We start from the raw sequence: 21,846 nt of genomic DNA on the forward strand, positions 1-21,846 counted from the left end.
TTGCGTAATTAAATACACATATAAAACTACTTAATTTATGCTGACAGTGTATTAAAATTAAATTTTTTTACTTACTCAATGATACTAATATGTTTTTATTATTGGGTTTTTATAAAATAATAATTAGAAAGATAATAGTTCCTTTTTAAAAAAACGGAAGTGTTTATACTATTGATAAATGTTTATTTATCTATTTAATTTTAGACGAAAGATAATAATATAGTTTACTTATTGATGACTTGAATGAAAATATAATATGCTAGCTAGAGGTATTCAATAATTAAAAAAATGTAACGTTTTTAAATAATTTATAACTTGAGATAAAAAAAAAAATTATAAGGATACAGCTCATTTTGATTTAAAATTAAAATTGATTTATTGAGAAATACGTGGGTGATATTTTGCCACTAAACATAGTCATTTTTATCCCAAACTATAATTTTAGAAAAGGACCACTTCATACTTTTTTTTTATTTGCCATAAGCACCTCACATAATATATGAAATTTAAATTCATGTTCTTCAGATGATTTACCAAATTAAACTATCTTTAGTTTCTTTCCACAAGCTAAGTGGCACTACTAATTAAATGATAATGACAATGTTGAAAAATTAGAGTACCTTGTCGTTTAATTTATGAAATTTTCACTGATATTCTTGATGAAATATTGAATCTAGAATTCATTATTTGATATTGATCCAAACCGGAAGAATTTTAACCTTTATTGGCAATTAAATTAAGTAATTATTCCACAACAAATACACTTAACATAGTTAATTAAAAACACTTCACCATCAAATCTTGAATTGTTGATAGCCAATATAGATATCTTTATCAAAGAGTACGAATGTCAAGCAACTTGATTATATTAACTTGAATAATGAATACAACATCACAATAAAATGTAAGGGAAACGCTACCCATTAAAATAAAATTCATTTTTAAATTAAAGTTTTGTGAATAAGGTTTGTGAAAGATAGATAGCGTTAGCACGTGGGAGTGTTTGGTGGGATTATCTCAGAGTCTACAAAATAATGGTAGTTTAAGCCCTTTAGCCTTAGGTGTATATATATATATATATATATAAAAGAATTTTACACAAATAATCAGTTAATTGTATGCTATTATATTAATAAAAATAACTATTTTTTAAAAATATAATTTTAAAAATTATTTAAATATATTTATCTGATTAAATGATTATGTAAAATTATTTTTATTATTATTATATTAAATAAAATTAATATATACGTATATATATATATATATTCTTTTAATAGGAGTTAATTTTTTATATGTTGTCAATATATGTGAAAAAATAATTATATGACTTCTATCTAATTATAAATTGCCATATTACTTAATGTATTTGTGTTAATCAAATTACTTATTATATAAAAATTTTACACAAAAATCAATATCTGTTTTATAAATATTTTAAATTTATTTTCTTAAGCTTTATCGTGTCTATTGTTGGAAAATTTTACATACTTCTGTATGTAAATATATTTAATAATAAGAAATTAAAGTATACATCAAATACTAATCTAATACGTAATAAAATTACTTTTATAAAAAATTTAAAATAATAAATAAATAAATAAATAAATAATTATATATCTAACACGTTCTTTTATACGTAAATTTTTCTTTTAAATTTATATAAATAAAAATTAACTTCTAAATTTTTAAGTCATAAAAATACTGATATATATTACATTATAATTTTTTTTAAAAAAGTTTAAATTAATAAAAAAAGAAGTACATATATTATTATATCTCTAGCATATGTTTTTAATTAATTTCTTTTTTTTATTTCAATATCTTTCGTGCAAAATCTAACATGTATTTTTAATTAATCTGTTTTTTTAATTGAATAATATCTTTCGTGCAAAATTTCATCTATGGAAGGATTTGTTTCCTTCTAACATGATCTAATGTTTTTGGAGGTTTTCAAAGGAAGCGACTTTGTTTGACTTTGTGTGCTATTTCCATTTTCCATTTTCCATATCTACAAATAAACTTTCTTCCATTCAAACAAGACTGATTCTCCAACCATAAAGCCAAGTTAGCGCGTGCAGAAAAATATATGATATTGATTATGAAAAAGAAACTTGTTTAACTTAATCACACGATTACACATATGTGGCCCCAATCTTCATTTAGGGATTTTTTTCTTCTTTATTAATCATGATTAATTATACCAATATTATAATAGTATTAGTATCATGCTTTTTGTCTTTTCCACCCTAAATTATTCTCCACACCATGCATACGGATATGGGATAGAAGAATGCTACTTCAATTTACCATCTTAATTAAATTATAAGTCATATATGATATCTCCTTTAATATTGAAAATATACATTAAATAATTGGCCTTCTATCACTTATTCATTTATTTATGTATTTATTTAATTATTCTATTAGAGATGCATGTTTATATAATATATAGAAATTGAATTTAATTTTCATATAATGGTTGATGTAAAATTTTTTATACATTATCAATTGTGTATTATGATATTAGTAAAAATAAGATTATATTATACTGTCAGTTTTTATAATTTTATAAAATTTGTAATTAAATTTTTATAATTTAAAAGATTTTAATTCTAATATTTTTTAACATAATCAAAATCTAATTACAAAATTTAAAATAGTGTATGAAGATTTAATTGAAAACTTTTAAACTATAAAGACTTTAATTATATATAAATTTGATAAAATTATAAAAACTGACAAAATAATTTAACCTAAAAATAATTACTTTTAAACTCATAAATTTGATTAAGTAACATATAAAACTTTTTATTATGTCAATGAGCTAAAACTCAATTGATATAACCTTCTCATATTCATTTAGAGGTCGCAAGTTTGAGTTTTATTCGACAAATTTTTTTTCAAAATTAGAAATGAGATTCGAACATATGACCTCTAGATAAAGATGAGAAGATTATATCATTTAAAGTTATAATACTTTATAATATATTAAATAATATATGATTACAAGTACATTTATTTTTTGTTATATATTATTATTCGTGTAAAAAAAAAAACTATTTGAATAAGGTGAATACTATCATAAAGATTTTATTATTATCTTTATATAAAGATGCTTCTTTTTTATCATTAGATCATAAATTGTATAGTTTGAATTTAATATGTTATAAAAATATTATTTTTTTTAAAGTAAAACTAAATAAATAAAATACACTTTTAATACAAAATCTTTATAAAACGATATTTTTAATATCTTTATTTAAATAGGTGCCTTTGAATAATACATGCTCGTATGCATGTAATTGCATATGTGAAGGAGAATATAATGGAACTAATAATATTACTAATTAATTAATATATAATAAGAGTTATGTTAGTTGCACCCTTGATTGCCAAGTCTTTTTTCTTGAATCTCATGAGATGATAATTATTTTGTAAGGATCGTCCGAATGTCTTCATTCATTTAGTTAGTCCTTGATGGGCCTTTGTTCTAAGACTATATATATATATAGTCAAAAGAGATGACTATGCTTTTTTTTTCCCTTAATTATCCGCTATGTGGCTATATTATTCATATATATCCTTGACTTTATCTCTAAATAAAAACCATGTAGTAATGATGTATTGATCAATTCAACTTGCTTCATTCGTATATTATGCACTAATAATAGTTAAATAAAACACACAGTATAACTAGCTATCCGAAAAGAATGAAATTTTCAATTCAATTCATTTCTGTTCTTAATTAGAATTAAAGTAATAAATAAATTCCTGAAAAATAACGTTTTGGACAAATTAATTTTTGAACAAAAAAGTATTAATAAAATTTTTTATAATAGCAAAAATTGATATATTATTAAAAATAAAAATTTTAATTTAAATTAATTTACCTATATTTATTATTATTAAAAAAATTTTTAAAAAAATTAATCTATCTAAAATATAAATCTTCAGAATTTATTTGGTTTATTTGTCATTTTAAGTTGATAATGGCGAATAGGGTAAGTTCATGAGGAATTTTTTTTTTCTCAAATTATTAAAAGATATCTTAGACCATCAGTAGGCTATAGTTTTTTAAATGTTGTGGAAGCCATGATTTAATTATGGACTTATTATATGTATAGTTAGCTAGCATGCATTGTATATGAATTAAACAGAAGGTTTTGTGGGCGTGGTTGTGGAACATTTTAGAAGGTTCTGAATTTTGTTGAATGCAGCTACACTTTCTTGACTTTCCATTTTTCCTATGAACCCTTTATAACGTTCCTTCAATTCCCTCTTAATCAATTAATTTTCATTGAAACCAAAAAAAAAAAAAAAAAAAACATCAATTAATTTTCATTATTCCGCTAACTATATATATTTTTCCTTCTGTGTGTACGTTTTATTTACTTATTTGGTAATATGGAAACTACTCCTATATTCAATTATTCATCCAACTATATATATTGTCCTCATTTTTTTTTGCTTCCACATTTTTCAACATGAATGAAATGTAAATATGAATATAAGTTCATTAAATTTGTTGACAACACGGATCAAGGAGAACCTAGGAGATCAATTCAAAGGGTCTAAGATTTGTACCTTTTCTATTTGTTTTCACATATTATTATATTACTACAAACAAGTATTATTGCATTGATTTAATCTTTCTGTATATATATATGTATTAATTAAAATGTTGGGTTAGTTTACCAATTCAACAAGCAGATAAGCAAAATGATGAATCTCTAGTGAAAGTGACATACAAGTTTATAAGATTGTATGTAGTGTCCAGCTTTCGGAAATATTTAGAAAGTTAATATGTAAGGAATATATATGGTCACTTCTATTTTAATAATGTCACTATTTTTATTTTTTATTTTTATAAAAGAGCTGTTATATATTCAAATTTTTTTGACAATTAAATCTAATTAAGTTGATCTAAACCTAATAAAAATCAATTTTATTAGCCGAATGTGAATACACATTCTAACTACGTAAACGTTCTCGTGTTTTTCTTCTCCTCCTTCTTTGCATTTTTCTTACTTTTTCTTCGTGTTTCTCTTTCTTTTTTATTTGCGTTCTTTTTTCTTGATTTTATTCCTCTCAAAAGAGTAAATCAAGAAGAATTTTGAGAAAATAAAATAAGATGGAGAAGATGAAGAAAAGAGAAGAAGACGAAGTAGAAGATGAGGAGAAAAAATTCAAGTGAAACGAAACCAAATGAATCTAAATTAAACTAAGAAATAATGAACCCAAATTTCTTAAGAAATAGAAAATTTGGTCATTACTTAATAGCAGCATCAAGTGAACCTCAATTAATTCACAAATGAACCGAAATTAGTTCAAATATGAACAAAAACTAATTAAACAACCACACATGAACAAGATCAGTAAATTCAAGTAAAACGAAACCAAATGTACCTAAATTAGACTAAGAAATAAACCAAAATTTCTTAAGAAATAAAAAATATGATCAATACTTAACAGCAACATCAAGTGAATCTCAGTTAATTCACAAATAAACGGAAATTAGTTTAGATTTGAACAAAAACTAACTAAACAAGTTCAGCAAATTCAAGCAAAACGAAACCAAATGAACCTAAATTAAACAAGAAATAAACTGAAATTTTTTAAGAAATAAAAAATTTTGTCAATACTTAACAACAACATCAAGTAAACCTCAGTTAATTTACAAATTAGTGAACTGAAATTAGTTCAGATTTGAACAAAAACTAACTAAACAACTACACATGAACAAGATCAGCAAATTCAAGCGAAACGAAACCAAATGAATCTAAATTAAACTAAGAAATGAACCAACATTTTTAAGAAATAAAAAATTTGGTCAATAATTAACAGTAGCATCAAGTGAACCTCAGTTAATTCACAAATAAACTGAAATTAGTTCAGATTTGAACAAACAGTAAAAAACTCAATCATAAACAAAAACACATCGAATTCATTATTTCTGGATCCAAATGAATCTCAAATAAACTAAGAAATGGACTGAAATTATTTAATAATGGCAAAAAAATCAAGACCAATAAAGATGTTAGCAAAATGTTGGTGTTGTTGGTGATGACGATAACAAAAGAGAAAGAAGAGGCGACAACAGTGAAACATGCGTACATGAATTTAAAATACTTGTTTGACTTTAGTCTATCACTTAGATGTAAAACTTTATTCTTTTTATAAATTCACCTAAGTATACAATGCAAAATAATTATATGTAGAGTGAAATTATAAAAAATAAGAGTAAAAATGTTTTTTTTTTAATATATAAGCATACTTTATTTCTTGAATTACCTTTTAAAACTTTAACTTGGTATTTTAAGGATTATTACAATAAACATTAACTAATAAGGGCACTTATTATTAATATTTTTCTGTTGTAATAATTGTTATATAAAAAGTAATATATATATATATATATATATATATATATATATATATATATATATATATATATATTAAATGATTGATTTAAACCAACCCAAGACTGTTGATGATAAGGGATAGGTGCAAATGAGCAATATCATGCAGTTAAAATGCAACACACGTATAAAATTGTGTTTATTTGCTAGTTGAGACATAACAAAAATTTAATTATATATATATATATATATATAAGATCTTATCTCTTTTACAAAAATTTACTACTATTGTTCAATGTGAATAAGATTTTGTAGTAGTTTGACATTTTTCCTACATATGAGTTACCAAAAAAGGCCATGCAATTTAAGACAACTTTGAAAAATAAATTCAGATAATTTAAGATAAGAAGAAACTTTCTTAAGTCATATGTCTTAATTAACGTTAGTGATTGATTAGGATGGGTGTTCGAGTAAGACCATTCTAATAAAAATAAAAATATAAAATAAACCACATACAAATTATATAACATAAATAACTTCATGGTTTAATGCCATAATGGTAGCGCCATTGGAAAATAGCTATGGTATATAATTTATTTATAATGACATCACTAAACTGGAAATTAAATCTTTGCATTGTCATCATCAGTTTGACATTTAAGTAATTTTCTTGCACTAATAGTCATGTTTTTGCAAAAGACTTGCATTGGCTTAATCTATTTTTCGAATTTATTTTATTCATTTTAATTAATTCATCATTCTGCTAAGTCGAAATAAAGATTAGAATAATATATAAGAAAAATATAGGTAGACAATAAAAATATTAAATAATGTGAACAATGAGTAAATATTGGATGTTCAATTCACTAGGTGTGCGAAAATAATTATTCTAATATTAAGATTTAGATGAGTAATTTAGAGTGAAGTGTGTTTTACTTAAATTAGGTCAATTTTAAGATCTATTATTCATATTATTTAAGAAAGTCATTAATTACTTAATATAACTCGTATTATATGTCTCCAAAAGTGATTGATGTGAGTAAAAGTTGACTATGGCAAGTAAATTTTACTTGCTCTATCATGAATTTGAATATTAAACTGATCATTTTGAACGATAAACCAATATGTTACTTATATTATATAAATTGATGAGAAAATGCAAGATATTAATGATATAAGTAAACAATAGCATTTGAAAATAGATCCCACTTATCATGTCCTGAGTCACGCTTGCGTTTAAAAGATTGAAACTATCACTTAGTATAATTTTGGTCTCTAAAATTTAATTTAAAAATTTTATTTGTTTTTAACTTTTTAAATATTAAATAAGACAAGTTATGATTATTTTTGATAAATTTTCTTTACGTATCAAATATTTTTGAATTTTTTTGCATTCAAATTTGTTTCTAACATTGAATTTAAATTTAAAATCATCTTTCAAACAAAAATATCCTTGTTAGTCTCTCTCTTTTTTTATTACAATCTTTTGTTTCTCATCACCATTAAAAGCTTTCTTCTTCCCTTTTTATCTCCTCTATCACTTTTCATATTTACCAGATTTCATTACGTTTTAATGGCGACACTACTACTACTACTACCGTGTAATGGCGACACTACTACCGTCGCGTACTTTCTCCACATCATCGCATCTAACTCTTCTCTCCTTCACCTCGTCTCTCTCTAACCCATTAATCATCAGAGTAGTACTCACATTGGGCCAATATCATCTACCCTTCATGTCGAAGAATAGCTAGTATGTGAATTTGTTGGAGTTGACTGAACCTGCAAAGAAAGGGCACAACCCAGGTTTGGTGCGGGGTTCGAGAGGAGAAGAGGTCGGAGAGGAGAATGTTAGAGGTGTGGTGTCAGGAAGGAAGTTAAAAGAAAAGAAAAGATAAAAGGTGTTGTGAGCTTCATTGAAACTGTGGATATTGTAGAGGGAGTGAATGATGGTAACAAGGTTGCGGTTGGAGGGCGAAGGGAGAGAGATGTGGGACAGAGGAGAGACAGGAGGTTCAGATGGCTACGAGGGAGAGGCAGGTGCAACCGGTGAGGTCAGACGAGGCAGGAGAGAGGAGGGCGGTGAATTTGAGAACTGATGATGATGAGTGAAAAGAAGAAGGAGGATATTTTTGTCCAAAAATTAGAAAAAAAAATGATTTTAAAACTAAGTTGAATTTTAGTCACGAATTTAAATGTAAGAAAAAATCAGAAACGAATAGAATTTTCAGCCTAAATGTTAGAGATAAAAAATCGTACTTAACTCTTTAATTTTTCATAACATCTCACAAATCCAACAAATAAAAAATTAATCTGTTGCGAATTTGATTTTTATTTAAAAAACTGCCACTGATTATAACTAAAAGAATAAACACACAATCCAATTCTTTTTCATTATCAGGGAAAACAATACGATTTCTAAACATAAAAAAGGGTCAATTGGTCATTGTCTCTAAAAGTCGTGAGAATGGTGAGAATTGGTCCTTTCATTTTTTACTCCGTTAACACCTAACGGAATCTATCCACGTGAAATGTTAAATTGATATCACTTTCGAATTAGTAAACGACGAGATAAGTCTCAAAGTAGTCCCTGAAGTTGCACTCGAGTCTCAAAGTAATCTCCGAAGTTAATAATTCCTCAAATTCGTCCCTAAAATTGCACTCCAGAACTCATAATAGTCCTTAAAATAATTTCCGTCCATCCTTGCTACCAGAAAACTGAGCTGAACTGAAACGACGTCGTTTTGTATTTATTAAAAAAAAAACCTAATACCCAATACGACGTCGTTTTATATTTATCAAAAAAAAAAAAAACTAATCCTTATCTTCACCAATTCTCTTCTTCATTGATGTTCTTCTTCTTCTTCAATTTCATACAAGTAACAACAACAACATCTTCAGAAACCAACAAAAATCACAGAATTGGAAAAACTAACAATTACAAAAAATCACAAAAAAGAACCAACAACAATTATAAAAGATCAATTAACCTAAATAACCAGCATCAATCAACCGATCAAAAACAACAATCACAAAAAAACAGCAACAATTACAGAATCAAAAACAACAAAAAATCAACCATGACAACTACATTAAACACAATCATGAGCAGCAATAATCATCCAAAATATTAAACAATAATGATTCAATAACTAAAAAAATAAAAAAAAACTAACCTTTGCTGCAGAGAAAGAGAAGGAGGATGCAGAGGGAGACAGAGAGGAAAACAGAGAGCAGACGACGACAAATAGGGAGGACCGACGAGTGCGGCGGGCTCGAAAACGAAGACGTTGGCGACGGAGGGTTGGAGGCGGTTGACAAAGTGCTTGAAAATAGTGGGAAAGTGTGAAATCTGGACGGCGAGGTTGGAGAGCACCTCGATCTTGTGGTGGTGCGAAGAAGCATATTGGGAATGTGAAAGACTAGGTTGGGGAGGGACGATCGGCGCGGCACCGAAATGGAGGCCGGTGACAGAGAGGGTTGAGGAAAGCTTGCTTGTGAGGGAGAGAAGGGGAAGGGAAAGGGCAAATTGGGGAAGGGGAAGGGGAAGGGTTGGGAAAGGGAAAGGGAAGGCTCGGGGAAAGGGTGGAGATGTGGGGTTTAGCATGTTTTTGTTTTACTTTCTTTTCTTTTTTTTTTTTTTAAATAAACACAAAACTACGTTGTTTTTAATATTCTTTTTTTTTTACTTCTCAAAACGACGTCGTTTTAAGATTCCGATGAACGGAAAATTCTTCAAGGACTACTATGAGTTTTGGAGTGGAATTTCAAGAACGAATTTGAGGAATTATTAACTTCGGGAATTACTTTGAGACTCGAGTGCAACTTCAGAAACTATTTTGAGACTTATCTCATAAACGACTGACACAAGATACTAGTTAGGACCTGATTATTCCTAATTTGCCGCGCATCTAAGAATCATTATTTAAGAGCTTGCGAATAATGTCTAAAACTATCATTTATTTATTTATTGATATTATAAAACTTTTATGTATATTCTAAGAAAATAATAATGTCACTTCTAATTTTTATAGTGTCACTTCTTAGTTCTTATTGTTTTTGGTATTGTATTTTGTATGAATTTATAAAAAAAAGTGCCATTATCTATCATCATCTCTCTATATTTTATAATATTCAACAAATTTTTTTTGGGCTGGAAATATATTCAACAAAATCGTTTCTGGACACGAACGGGGAGAGGGTAAAAAGAGAAGAATGAATGACATTCTAAAAGAAAGCCGGTTAACGAAAACTGTTTGTGGGCTAAGCCCAATAAGAAAAGCATAGTGGGCTAAGCCCAATAAGCGAAAGCATAGTAAGCAAAAGCCCAATAAGCCCAAGGTTTGGGAGCGATGAGTGTTATATTTGAATGGTGTGTGTAAATGAAAGTTATGATTAAACCAATGGCTCAGCAAGTGAGCATCATCTTCTCTAACTCGCTGCTTCCTCCCTCCACAACCACCACCACTTCCTCTTCCATTTCCGCTTCCAGGCTCCGACCAAGACCCTCCTCCTTCTCCCCTTCTTCTTCATCCTCACCACTTCCACCTCTAGGTAACTTCATTACTATTGCTTTCAATTGTTCTTTCTTTCTTTCTTTCTTTCTTTTTTACCATTTTAGTTTGTTGAGTGCAATTGCAATGCAATAGTTACTGGCTAGGGTTCAAATGGTGTTCTATAGAATGAGAGCATCATGTTTCTTGTTCTTAACAAAGAGGTAAGTAGCGACTTTCAAGACTCGAGCTAATTTGATTTCAAGAATGAAGTCAAAAGATTGGTACACCTCGTGGATCATCAACTTTAGCACATTGAATTCCGTGAAACCGAATCTTGGATTTAGGTTTTATTATCATTTTCTCTGAACTGATATTTTAGATAAAAAGAAGGAATATTAGCAGAATTTCATATTTATAATAGATTTTTTTTTTCTCATTTGGTTGATACATTTGCTGATTAATAGTTATCACTTAATATACTTTCATACGTGCTCATTAATAATTTAGATTCTGCTCGTTTATAGTGTGGATTCAGTTTTAATTCATAGTTAATGATAAAATATAGTACTATTCCGCAGCTATTTATTTATAGGGTGTTTTAATTGTAGCATTATCAAATAATTTTGAGAACTGTTGTAAAGTTCAGTAGTTGTTGATCACTCAGAACATAAAGATTTGATACCGTTATACCTTGCACCTGTGAGCTTGGTTAATCTTGAAGCACGTGTTCCACACTTTCAGATATATGTAGTATATAACACATTTATAAAGCAGTAATAAAAATTAGAAGAGAGAAAAAAAATGCACCAAGAAAGAGATATATAAGATGCACTTAGAGTTTGTTAGTCAAGTTCACTCATCACTCATACTTTTCACTATTTTGCAATATTTGTATGGTGAAAAATTATTATTAAACCAATGGCTGCTGCTAATATAGGAATCGGAATCAGAATCGGAACTCAACGATTCACCTTTATCTCCTCCAACGTGATTCTTCCTCCCTGCACCACTTCCAGTTCCAGGCTCCGAGTCAAAGCCTCATCATCACCTCCTCCAGGTCGCTTTATTATTAGTTTTTTCTATTTTCCGATTGGTTGTTGAATGCAATGCAATTGCTATGCATATATGCTCTATGTGAGTTGGATACTAAAGGAACTACTAATTAATTAAATTCATCACTTTGTTTGTTGAGTAACGCAATGTAATCCATGAAGTATAAATGAAAAGTGGTGCTGATAGTGGGAATTATATTGGTCCATATCATACTTATACACAATAGAAAAGCTTTTGTTGGAATTAACAAGTTCAAGGAATATGTCATATATATTATTCTAATTTATTGGGTTATATACAGTTTTATGTTATTTTATTTTTTAAATGTTCCTCTTAAAGTAAGAACCCAATATTTTAGTTGTTTTCTATACTCTTAAAATTTAGATAACCAAAGTTGACAGTCGAATTTACTTGTTCTCTTTCTTATGTTCTTATTATTACAGGAAAAGGGGTTGAGAATTTGGTGATTATAGGTTCAGGGCCTGCAGGGTACACAGCTGCAATATATGCAGCACGTGCCAATTTGAAGCCTGTGGTGTTTGAAGGGTACCAAGTTGGTGGTGTTCCTGGGGGGCAGCTCATGACTACCACTGAAGTTGAGAATTTCCCTGGATTTCCAGATGGGATTACTGGACCTGACCTCATGGAAAGGTTTCATTTGATAAAAAGACATAACGAATGAACAAAACTAACTTAACATCATAACTGTCACTCATGTTCTTTTGTAATTCAGTTACATTAAGTCCACATAGATTTTCTCACTATATAGGATGCGAAATCAAGCCGAACGTTGGGGTGCAGAATTGTATCAGGAAGATGTTGAAGCTGTTGATGTGAAAAGTAGCCCTTTCACCATCCAAAGTACTGATCGGAAGGTGACATGTTTGTTTAAATGCAAGTTGGTTTGTGATTATGACTGCACAGAATATTGATATGTCTTTGAATACGTTCTTTTAGAATGATCTGAGTTAGAATACAGCTACTTGTTTTTGCCACAAATAGGATTAACAAATTCTATGTAGATAATCATTTATTGATTATCATGGTCAATTTGGTGATATGGTGATAAACCATAGAGATTATTGAAATTATAGAATACCTGCTGAAATAATAGTCATTAAATGTGTTACACTCGCATCAAATTTACTCATTTTATTCACTGGTGTTTATTTAGATGGAAAGTTGTTTTTGTTGTTGTAGTTATATAAGGTGTTCTTGATTGTATTATACTCCAGGTTAAGTGCCATGCGGTCATTTTCGCCACTGGAGCTAATGCAAAAAGGCTAGGACTACCCCGAGAAGAGGAGTTTTGGAGTCGAGGAATAAGTGCGTGTGCAATTTGTGATGGAGCATCACCACTCTTTAAAGGTCAAATTCTTGCTGTTGTTGGAGGTGGTGATACAGCTACAGAGGAAGCATTGTACTTGACTAAATATGCTAGTCATGTTCACTTACTAGTTCGTCGCCATGAACTAAAAGCTTCCAAAGCTATGCAAGATAGGTATGTTGGATCAGTATTTCCCAGTTTTTGTAATCTTGTTACATAGTAGTTATTAATGCACAACTAATTATTCAAATGTTTGATACTCAAGTTTTCAACTCCTGAATGTTTGTTCAAGAAGGTTGATTATCTCAAATGTTTTCAGAGTGTATAACAATCCGAATGTCACCGTGCACTTCAATACAGAGGCCGTTGATGTTGTGAGCAATAATTCAGGACAGATGTCTGGCATTTTAGTCAGAAAGGTTGATACTAAGGAGGAATCTGTACTTGATGCAAAAGGGCTATTTTATGGCATAGGTCATTCACCAAATAGCCAACTTTTGGAAGGCCAAGTTGAGCTTGACCAGTCAGGTTACATACTTGTTGAAAAGGGTTCTGCAAAAACTTCAGTTGACGGTGTATTTGCTGCTGGAGATGTTCAGGTAATCTGATATAGCTGTTTATTTAATAACATTAATGCTAAAAAAAATGTAAAGTATATTCCTTTAAGGAAATACGGGAAGAGGAGAAGGAAACCATTTGACCAAGTTTATATCATATGCATTATACCATTTTCTTAAAAGTGATTTTCTCCTCCTTTTATTCATTTAAATCTTCTTGGAAAGGTGTGATGGAGAGAAGTCTATGGTACAGATTCTGCCATTGCAAGTGTTCTAGTAGGGAGCAGCAATTTGATCTTTCCCCTTAAAATAGATTTGGTTGCTGTTAATACCAACTCAGGCCATGTGTATAAATTATGAATTAGAAACATTTCAGAGATTATTTTCTTCATATATCTTGTGTTTGATTTGACCATTTGTTTAGAGTAGCTAGTAAGTAGTAACTTCTGTAGGAATTCTAGTAAATTTGTTCCTTCTAATTCTCATAGGACCATGAATGGAGGCAAGCAATAACTGCTGCTGGATCTGGATGTATTGCTGCTTTATCATCTGAGAGATATCTCGTGAGCAAAGGTCTTCTTGTAGAGTTCCATCAGGTATTGGAATGAGCCCCATTTCAAGTCTTAGTTATTCTCTTCCTTATATATAGTGGTACATAGTCAGTTTCGTATCTCTTTAGTTTATTGATTCTAATCCTTATAAGTCCTAAATGGCACTTGCAATTTCTTTATGTAGATTTGGAAAATCTCTTTAGCTGATAAGTTGCAAATAAATGTTTAGAAATTTAAGTCATTTGTCGTCAACTTTGAATACTTAAACTCTATTCACCATGCACCATATTCCACTGTGAATCTCATCCTTACAAATTTGATTGCTTGTAATAGCCTCAAACTGAAGAGGTCAAGAAGGAACTTACAGAAAAGGATGTTGAAGAGGGCTTTGATATAACACTTACAAAGCATAAGGGACAGGTAGGATAATAAGATTAGTCTTAGCATTGGTTACATTCAATCAAATCCCTTTCCTTTTTAATCTATTGGTTGTAATTTATGCATTTCTTTTGCTTTTCTTGTATGATTTCCTTTTTACAGTATGCTCTAAGAAAATTGTACCATGAAAGTCCAAGGCTTATATGTGTATTATATACGTCACCAACATGTGGTCCATGTAGGACACTCAAGCCAATTCTTGGCAAGGTAAGTGAGAAAATGAGATGTTATAAAGTTATTTCATGATCTTTAAATTTGGTGTCATAATAGTTGTCAGCATTGTGGACATCTGAGATAATGTGTATTCACTTATTAGCAATGTTCATTTTCCCACCTTGACATCTGGCATAGCAGGTAATCGATGAGTATGATAACAATGTACATTACATTGAAATTGATATAGAGGAAGATCCAGAAATAGCTGAAGCAGCCGGAATAATGGGTACACCATGTGTGCAGTTCTTCAAAAATAAGGAGTTGCTGAGGTTGGTTTTATTTTTATCTTTCTTACACTTATTTTGTTTCACTATTTTCTCCTTATAGTTATGCACGTGTTGCAAGACTAGTTATTGTTACCATCATAATGCGTTCATGATTATCATCAATTACTGCTTATTGATTTTGTACTTGAACTGCACCTAAGAGCTGATGGAAGTACTATATAGTTGTGTTGTTTACTTTTTGTCCTTGATGATTTCGAAAAGCTTAAAAAATATCCCCCAAGTTTAATTTGTTTGAAACTTTTCGAAAACATCCGGATCAAAAAGTAAACTTTACCTATTTTTATTATTTATTTGTTTGCTGGTTCTGCATTGTTATGGCATGAAATTGCTTGAGACATGTTGCTATATAAGCCAAAATGAAAAACCTTTGGAAGAAGTTATGTTATGACGTGTGTTATTAGAGACTAAGAGGTCATTGTTGCATATTTGCTAATTGGTTGTACTTTTACACTGATTTTACAGGACTGTCCCTGGGGTCAAAATGAAGAAAGAATACAAAGAATTCATTGAAACAAATAGATAGAAGTAGTAAAAAAGATTGGAGGTTGATTCCCTCATTCCATGATTCAATTTTGTTTTTCCAAATTGGTCAGCTTATTAATGCTGTCAATTTTGACAAGCCATACCTAGTCCTTGAAGTAATTAGCAGAGAGTCCTCCTGTACAAGTATAGTTGCCAATCACTGCCATACTTTTGGTTGTTCAGTGTTTTTTCTTTTTGGATTCACAGGGTGTAAGATACATACTTCACAGTCATATGGTGAATGAATGAAGCTTGTATAGGTTTTCGCCATATCATAGTCCAAACTGAACGTTTTATTGATCCACTTCTTTTTAATATCCAAATGAATATTACTTGAGATTTTACATCAAGCAAGTGTTAGAACTTGGAACTAATTTCCCCCTTCAGGTTCTCTATACTCAAATTAAAGGAATATACATTCGTTCACCATTGAATGGGATGCGGAATAATAACAAGATGTGTATCGATGTAATATATGAGGTAAAATAAGGGGTGAATATTCAATTCGGCTCCAACAATTTTTTCGAAGGAAAACGAGATCTCTAAAAAAAGAAATCACTTTTCGGCTCTTGATATTTTCCTTCCGTGAAATAAGTTAATCGCTACGTCAATAATCTATCTTTGGGATTAACGGAACGTGAATACGTGACACGTTAAGATGGTGATGGATTGGCATGTTAATGAATCATCTAACTCGGTCTAATGAATCATCTAACTCGGTCTCTGACAATTCTTTAAAAATATAACTTCGCATCTTAATTGCGCAGAACACGAGCAACCCTATATTTTTTCTCCTTTTTCTTTGTGTAGAATCCTAACTGTACTACCACCATGAGTCATGAAGATCATTCTTTAGAAACTAAGAGTCGCACTCTGCGTGATTATAGTGTTGGTAAAGATAGTAGGAGCTGCACCCTTTCTTCTAGAAGTGTTGAGCAATCAAAAAAGAAGAAATCATGTCTCCAAAATATTATTGTGGCACCTATGCGATTCTCTTCCAATCTTGCACAAAACTTAACTCAGATAGGTCTAATTACAATGTAGGTATTGATTTATAATTTTTGCATGAAGTTAATTTTTTTTGTATACTTTTTAAATTTGAAAAATTTATATAATTTTGTATTTTTACAATCCAAATTTTTAATTTTAGACACCCATCCCATATTGCAAGTATTTCAGGTGACTAGATATATTAGTTTAACAAAATATTAATGAGGACATTACTTTTAAGAATGCTATTTTAATAGAAAAGAGATTGAAGGAGGTAGAATATAGAATGAAGGAGTTAGACATTGAATTAAATTTGAAAAATCAAAATGAAATTGAATCTCAAGATAGTAGATATTACTTCAGATTTAGGCTTATAATTTTGGATATAATTAGTATCATAATTTCTTCAGCCTTTAGGACATGTCCTTAGTTGTCATAACTTTTATTTTGACATTTTATGATAATTATGTTGCTTTGTAATACTTTTAAGATTAACTAAATCTGTATAAGGTTATATTTTATGTTAATAAATTTACTATCACTTTAATTTAAAATGATATTATATTAAAAGAAATTAGATTATACTACAAAAATAAATTGTTCACATTATCAATTTTTTGGAAAAAAAAATAGTCTATCCATTTGTAATACAAAAAAGAACTAAGGTATTTTTACAATTATTTTAGACATTTGACAATTTTTTAGTATGTCACATTATATGTTTTTTAGGTGGCATACACTTCCTTATTTGTTGTGAATGAATATAAGAGATTAATTAGTTTATATTGGTACTTCACTATGAATATAAGAGATTAATTAGTTTATATTGGTACTTCACTATATATATATATATATATATATATATATATATATATATATATATATATATATATATATATATTGTATTACTTTATTATTGAGTACAGTAGTAGTACAATTTTCAATGAATGACTTTCACTTCACTACTTTGTGTGTGTTTGGATTACAGTTTGCAAACGGAAGTTTGCATAAAATTGATTTTGCAAACTTGATTTTGGTTAAAAGTAGATTTGTGTTAAAGTGATTTATGTTTGGTAATTTTTGTATCAAAATGGATTATAGTAAAATAAATGTTGTTTGGCTTATACCATTTAAAATTATTTTTAGATAAAAAATTACTAAAATGGACATCAACTTAGATTTTTTTTTATATTATCTTATTGTTTTAATTTAGATATTTAAATAGATTTTATTAGTTAATTTTATAATAAAATTAATATTTACTTACTAAAATAAAAATAACATATAAAAATAGACAAAATATATTTTTAAATAAAAATAAAAATTATATATATATATATAATCAAATATGTTACATTTTTTAATTATTAAATATTACTTTAGTATTTTTTTACATCGTACTCTTATTCTAGTACTCTCAATAATCTTATTTTTAATATTAATTTATCCAACGTTTATGATTTTATTATTATATATGATTAATTTTTTATTTAATTTATCTTTTTTAATGGAATCATAATCTATATTATAAAAAATTACACTAAAACATAGTATAGCAGAATTACAATTATAAAAGATAGTACTGAAAATAATAAAAAAAATTAAATATTTACTTTATAGTGATTGAAACAAATCTAAAAGTTCTTAATGATCTTTTTATATAATATATTTTTAGTATTTTTAGTACTCTTTTTTAGTATGTTATAATTTTTTACTATTATTATTATTTACAGTTAATTTTTTTATTTAATTTACTTTACCTAATAGAATTAATAAATCATATTATAAAAAGATAATAACAAACATAATACACAAAAATCACGATTATAAAAGTGTATAATGTCAAACAAATAGCTAAAAAAAATAAAAATAATAAATAATAAAAAAATAGAATTCATATAAATAGAAATAACAAGAATTTTATAAATAATACAATAACATATACAAAGGATAAAGTTGGTAAAAAGTAAATAAAATGTTAGTATCTATGGCTAAAAGCCCGTTAAGAAAACGCAGAAACTAAAAATAGTTCTTCTTGTAAACGCTAGTTTTGGCAGCAGAATCACTTCTGCGTTCATGAGAAAAAAATTTGCCAAACCAAAAGTTGAAACTTTCAAAAAATTTAAACGTGCTTCTTCCCTTCCAACGGGTTTCCCAAACACACCCTTTCATCTTTCACGTTTCAAAGTCTCCTTCTTCTTCAATTCTACTTCCTGCATCAATGTATGAGAACACACTCATGCTTTCAATTTCTTACTCTATCTCAATTGCTATTATGGTATCAGAGCATTATTGACGCTGCAATTGCCGTGACAAGCACAGTTGGGTTTGCACCTCCGGAGTGCATCCCTGCAGGAGCAGCTAATGGCACATGTACCCTGACAAATACATGTTTCTTCCCGATTTGGGCGCCTTCGGTTCCTCCTTGGGTGAGCAAGATTAACGGCAGCGTTGGCCAAAACCTCCAATTCCATTTGGTGCAGCTGATATAGCAAGCCAAAAGCAGTCACGTAAAGAAAGAAGCGATGATGATCCTCTAACAGTAAAGAAAGAACCTCAAGAAGTAATGATCTTCGATCCCAAGCGATGAAGAAAAATGAACAAGAAGAAAACCTGAAGCTCATATGCGTATAGAGAGATTGTTGGATCACTTCAGTATTTGACTATTTCAAGACCAGATCTTGCTTTCTCTGTGAACAAGGTCTCTCAATACATGCACTCTCCAACAATTGAGCACTGGAAAGTTGTCAAACGCATCCTCAGATATATTACAGGTACAGTATCAGCAGGTATTAAATTTCAAAAATGTACTGACTTGAGACTACTTGCATTCGCAGATGCAGATTGGGCAGGGGATTTGGAGGACAGAAAATCAGTTACTGGCTATTGTGTATACTTAGGAAGCAATTTGGTATCATGGAGGAGCAATAAGCAAGCCAAAGTTAGTCGTAGTAGCACTGAGGCAGAGTATAGGAGCATGGCAGCATCTCAGTCAGAATTAGTATCTATACAGTATCTTCTAAAGGAGCTTCGAATTCCACAATCCATAGCACCTACTATTTACTGTGATAATCAAAGTGCTTGCTCATTAGCGGCTAACCCGGTCCTTCATACTAGGTGCAAACACATGGAAATTGACCTTCACTGCCTAAGAAAGATGGTAAATCAAAAACAACTTTATGTCCTCCATATACTTTCTATAGATCAGATTGGGGATATTTTCACCAAATCTCTCTCATCATCTCTATTTCACAAATTTCGAGACAAACTTAGAGTGGTTCTTCAACCCACTACTAAGTTTGAAGGAGACTGTGAATGAATATAAGAGATTAATTAGTTTATATTGGTACTTCACTATATATATATTGTATTACTTTATTATTGAGTACAGTAATAGTACAATTTTCAATGAATGACTTTCACTTCCACGTTTCATCCTTTCACTACTTTCACCTTCCACGTTTCAAAGTCTCCTTCTTCTTCAATTCTACTTCCTGCATCAATGTATGAGAACACACTCATGCTTTCAATTTTTTACTCTACCTCAATTGCTATTATTTGTATTATATTTTAAGATGTTTTTAATCTTTTTCTACCTCCTTTGAGTATTTATTTATTTTTATATTATTTTATATTTTTAATATTAATATTATTTATTTTTAATATGTATAATTAAATTCCAATTGTGATTAGTCATTTTTACTATGTGTCTTTTACGTGTGAATTTATATTCACACTTATTTACTTTATATATATATATATTATTTTTAACAAAGTCTTTTCCCTTATGATTTTACACGGTATGAAATTGAAAATTCGTTTATTTGTGAAATGAAAATTTCTTGGCGTGCTTTTAGGTCTCTCAAATTTTTGGCTTGAAATTCATTTCGGAATTTGTATTTCTTTTTTCTTTCGTAGTCATTATTTATTTTATTGTGCTAAGATCTCTATTATTTGATATGTGATGCATTTTCATAAGATATTTGTTATAGTGTCTATAAATAGTTGTCTAATTTACTTAAAAAGAATAAATAAATAATTTTTAAATATTTAAAATTTATTATAAAAAAAGAGTTCGATAAATTCAACACCAAACCTAGAAGTACCAAAGAATTTACCTTTTAATAAAATTAAAAGAGTATATAAAAAATAAATAAAAATAAAGAATATGGTCATGTATTTTTTTTATTTTATTATTTTTTATGTATTTTTTATTTTTTTAATATTAATATTATTTATTTTTAATATGTATAATTGAACTCTTATTACTTATCAGTTATTTTTACTATTTGTCTTTTTATGTGTGAATTTATATTCACATTTTTTTTATTATATTTTTTTTAATGAAGCCTTCTTCTTTATGATTTTACACGGTATGAAATTGAAAATTCGTTTAGTTGTAAAATGAGAAGTTCTTGGCATGCTTTCAGATCTTTCTCTTTTCTCTCTTCTTTCGCCATTGCTAATTTCTGTTTTCGTTGTTCTTTTGATTGGTTGCAGATCTCAAATTTTTGGCTCAGAGTTCATTCAAGTTTTTTTTCATAGTCATGATTTGATTTATTGAGTTTTGCTAAGTTCTGTTATTTGATATGTAATGTATTTTAAAAAAGTGTTTGCTATAGTGTCCATAGATAATTGCCTAATTTACTAAAAAAATAAATATTAATATTTAATTTAAAAATATAAAAATAAATAATTTTTAAATATTTAAAATTTATCATAAAAGGTAGGTTTAGTAAATTTGGTATCTAATTTATAGACACCAAAAAATTTGTTTTTTAATAAAACTAAAAGGGTGCATAAAAAATACGTAAAAATAAAGAATATTATTATGTATTTTTTTTAGTTTGATTATTTTTTATGTACCCTTTATGTATTTTTTATTTTTTTAATATTAATATTATTTATTTTTAATACATATAATTAAACTCTTATTACTCATTAGTCATTTTTACTATTTGTCTTTTTATGTGTAAATTTATATTCACTCTAATTTTTTTTATTATACTTTTTTAACAAAGCCTTCTCCCTTATGATACTACTGCCC

The 21,846-nt window shown here is 28.4% G+C and overlaps 1 protein-coding gene and 1 long non-coding RNA gene across 3 annotated transcripts; one reads left to right on the forward strand and one right to left on the reverse strand.

Annotated features, from left to right (window-relative positions):
• Positions 1 to 8,732: 8,732 nt before the first annotated feature.
• On the reverse strand, positions 8,733 to 9,936 carry LOC112758981 (uncharacterized). Its single transcript, XR_011873771.1, has 2 exons — positions 9,539 to 9,936; positions 8,733 to 9,225 (listed from the first exon to the last, which is right to left on the reverse strand). It is a non-coding gene; the product is annotated as an uncharacterized lncRNA (long non-coding RNA).
• Positions 9,937 to 10,723: 787 nt separating this feature from the next.
• On the forward strand, positions 10,724 to 16,079 carry LOC112758222 (thioredoxin reductase NTRC). 2 transcript variants are annotated; one of them, XM_025806832.2, is made up of 11 exons: positions 10,724 to 10,916; positions 11,796 to 11,915; positions 12,355 to 12,562; positions 12,681 to 12,786; positions 13,147 to 13,412; positions 13,558 to 13,837; positions 14,284 to 14,391; positions 14,680 to 14,766; positions 14,887 to 14,991; positions 15,139 to 15,269; positions 15,750 to 16,079. In XM_025806832.2, the coding sequence occupies exons 1-11, from the start codon at positions 10,745 to 10,747 to the stop codon at positions 15,808 to 15,810; spliced, it is 1,644 nt and encodes a 547-aa protein (XP_025662617.2). In that variant the 5' UTR covers positions 10,724 to 10,744; the 3' UTR covers positions 15,811 to 16,079. The 2 variants fall into 2 exon arrangements, 1 of the variants encoding a protein (XP_025662617.2); XR_003179531.2 differs by having other exon boundaries at positions 10,741 to 10,916; positions 15,188 to 15,269.
• Positions 16,080 to 21,846: the final 5,767 nt, after the last annotated feature.

This window comes from Arachis hypogaea, chromosome 16, assembly GCF_003086295.3.
Source record: "Arachis hypogaea cultivar Tifrunner chromosome 16, arahy.Tifrunner.gnm2.J5K5, whole genome shotgun sequence".
NCBI lineage: Eukaryota > Viridiplantae > Streptophyta > Magnoliopsida > Fabales > Fabaceae > Arachis > Arachis hypogaea.

Excerpts from the sequence above, each read along its gene's own strand:
- LOC112758222 (XM_025806832.2), top strand. The coding sequence starts at position 10,745 with ATGAAAGTTATGATTAAACCAATGGCTCAGCAAGTGAGCATCATCTTC. Across the intron at positions 11,916-12,354 it reads CTCATCATCACCTCCTCCAG|GAAAAGGGGTTGAGAATTTG; the intron begins GTCGCTTTATTA and ends TTATTATTACAG. Across the intron at positions 14,392-14,679 it reads TTCTTGTAGAGTTCCATCAG|CCTCAAACTGAAGAGGTCAA; the intron begins GTATTGGAATGA and ends TGCTTGTAATAG.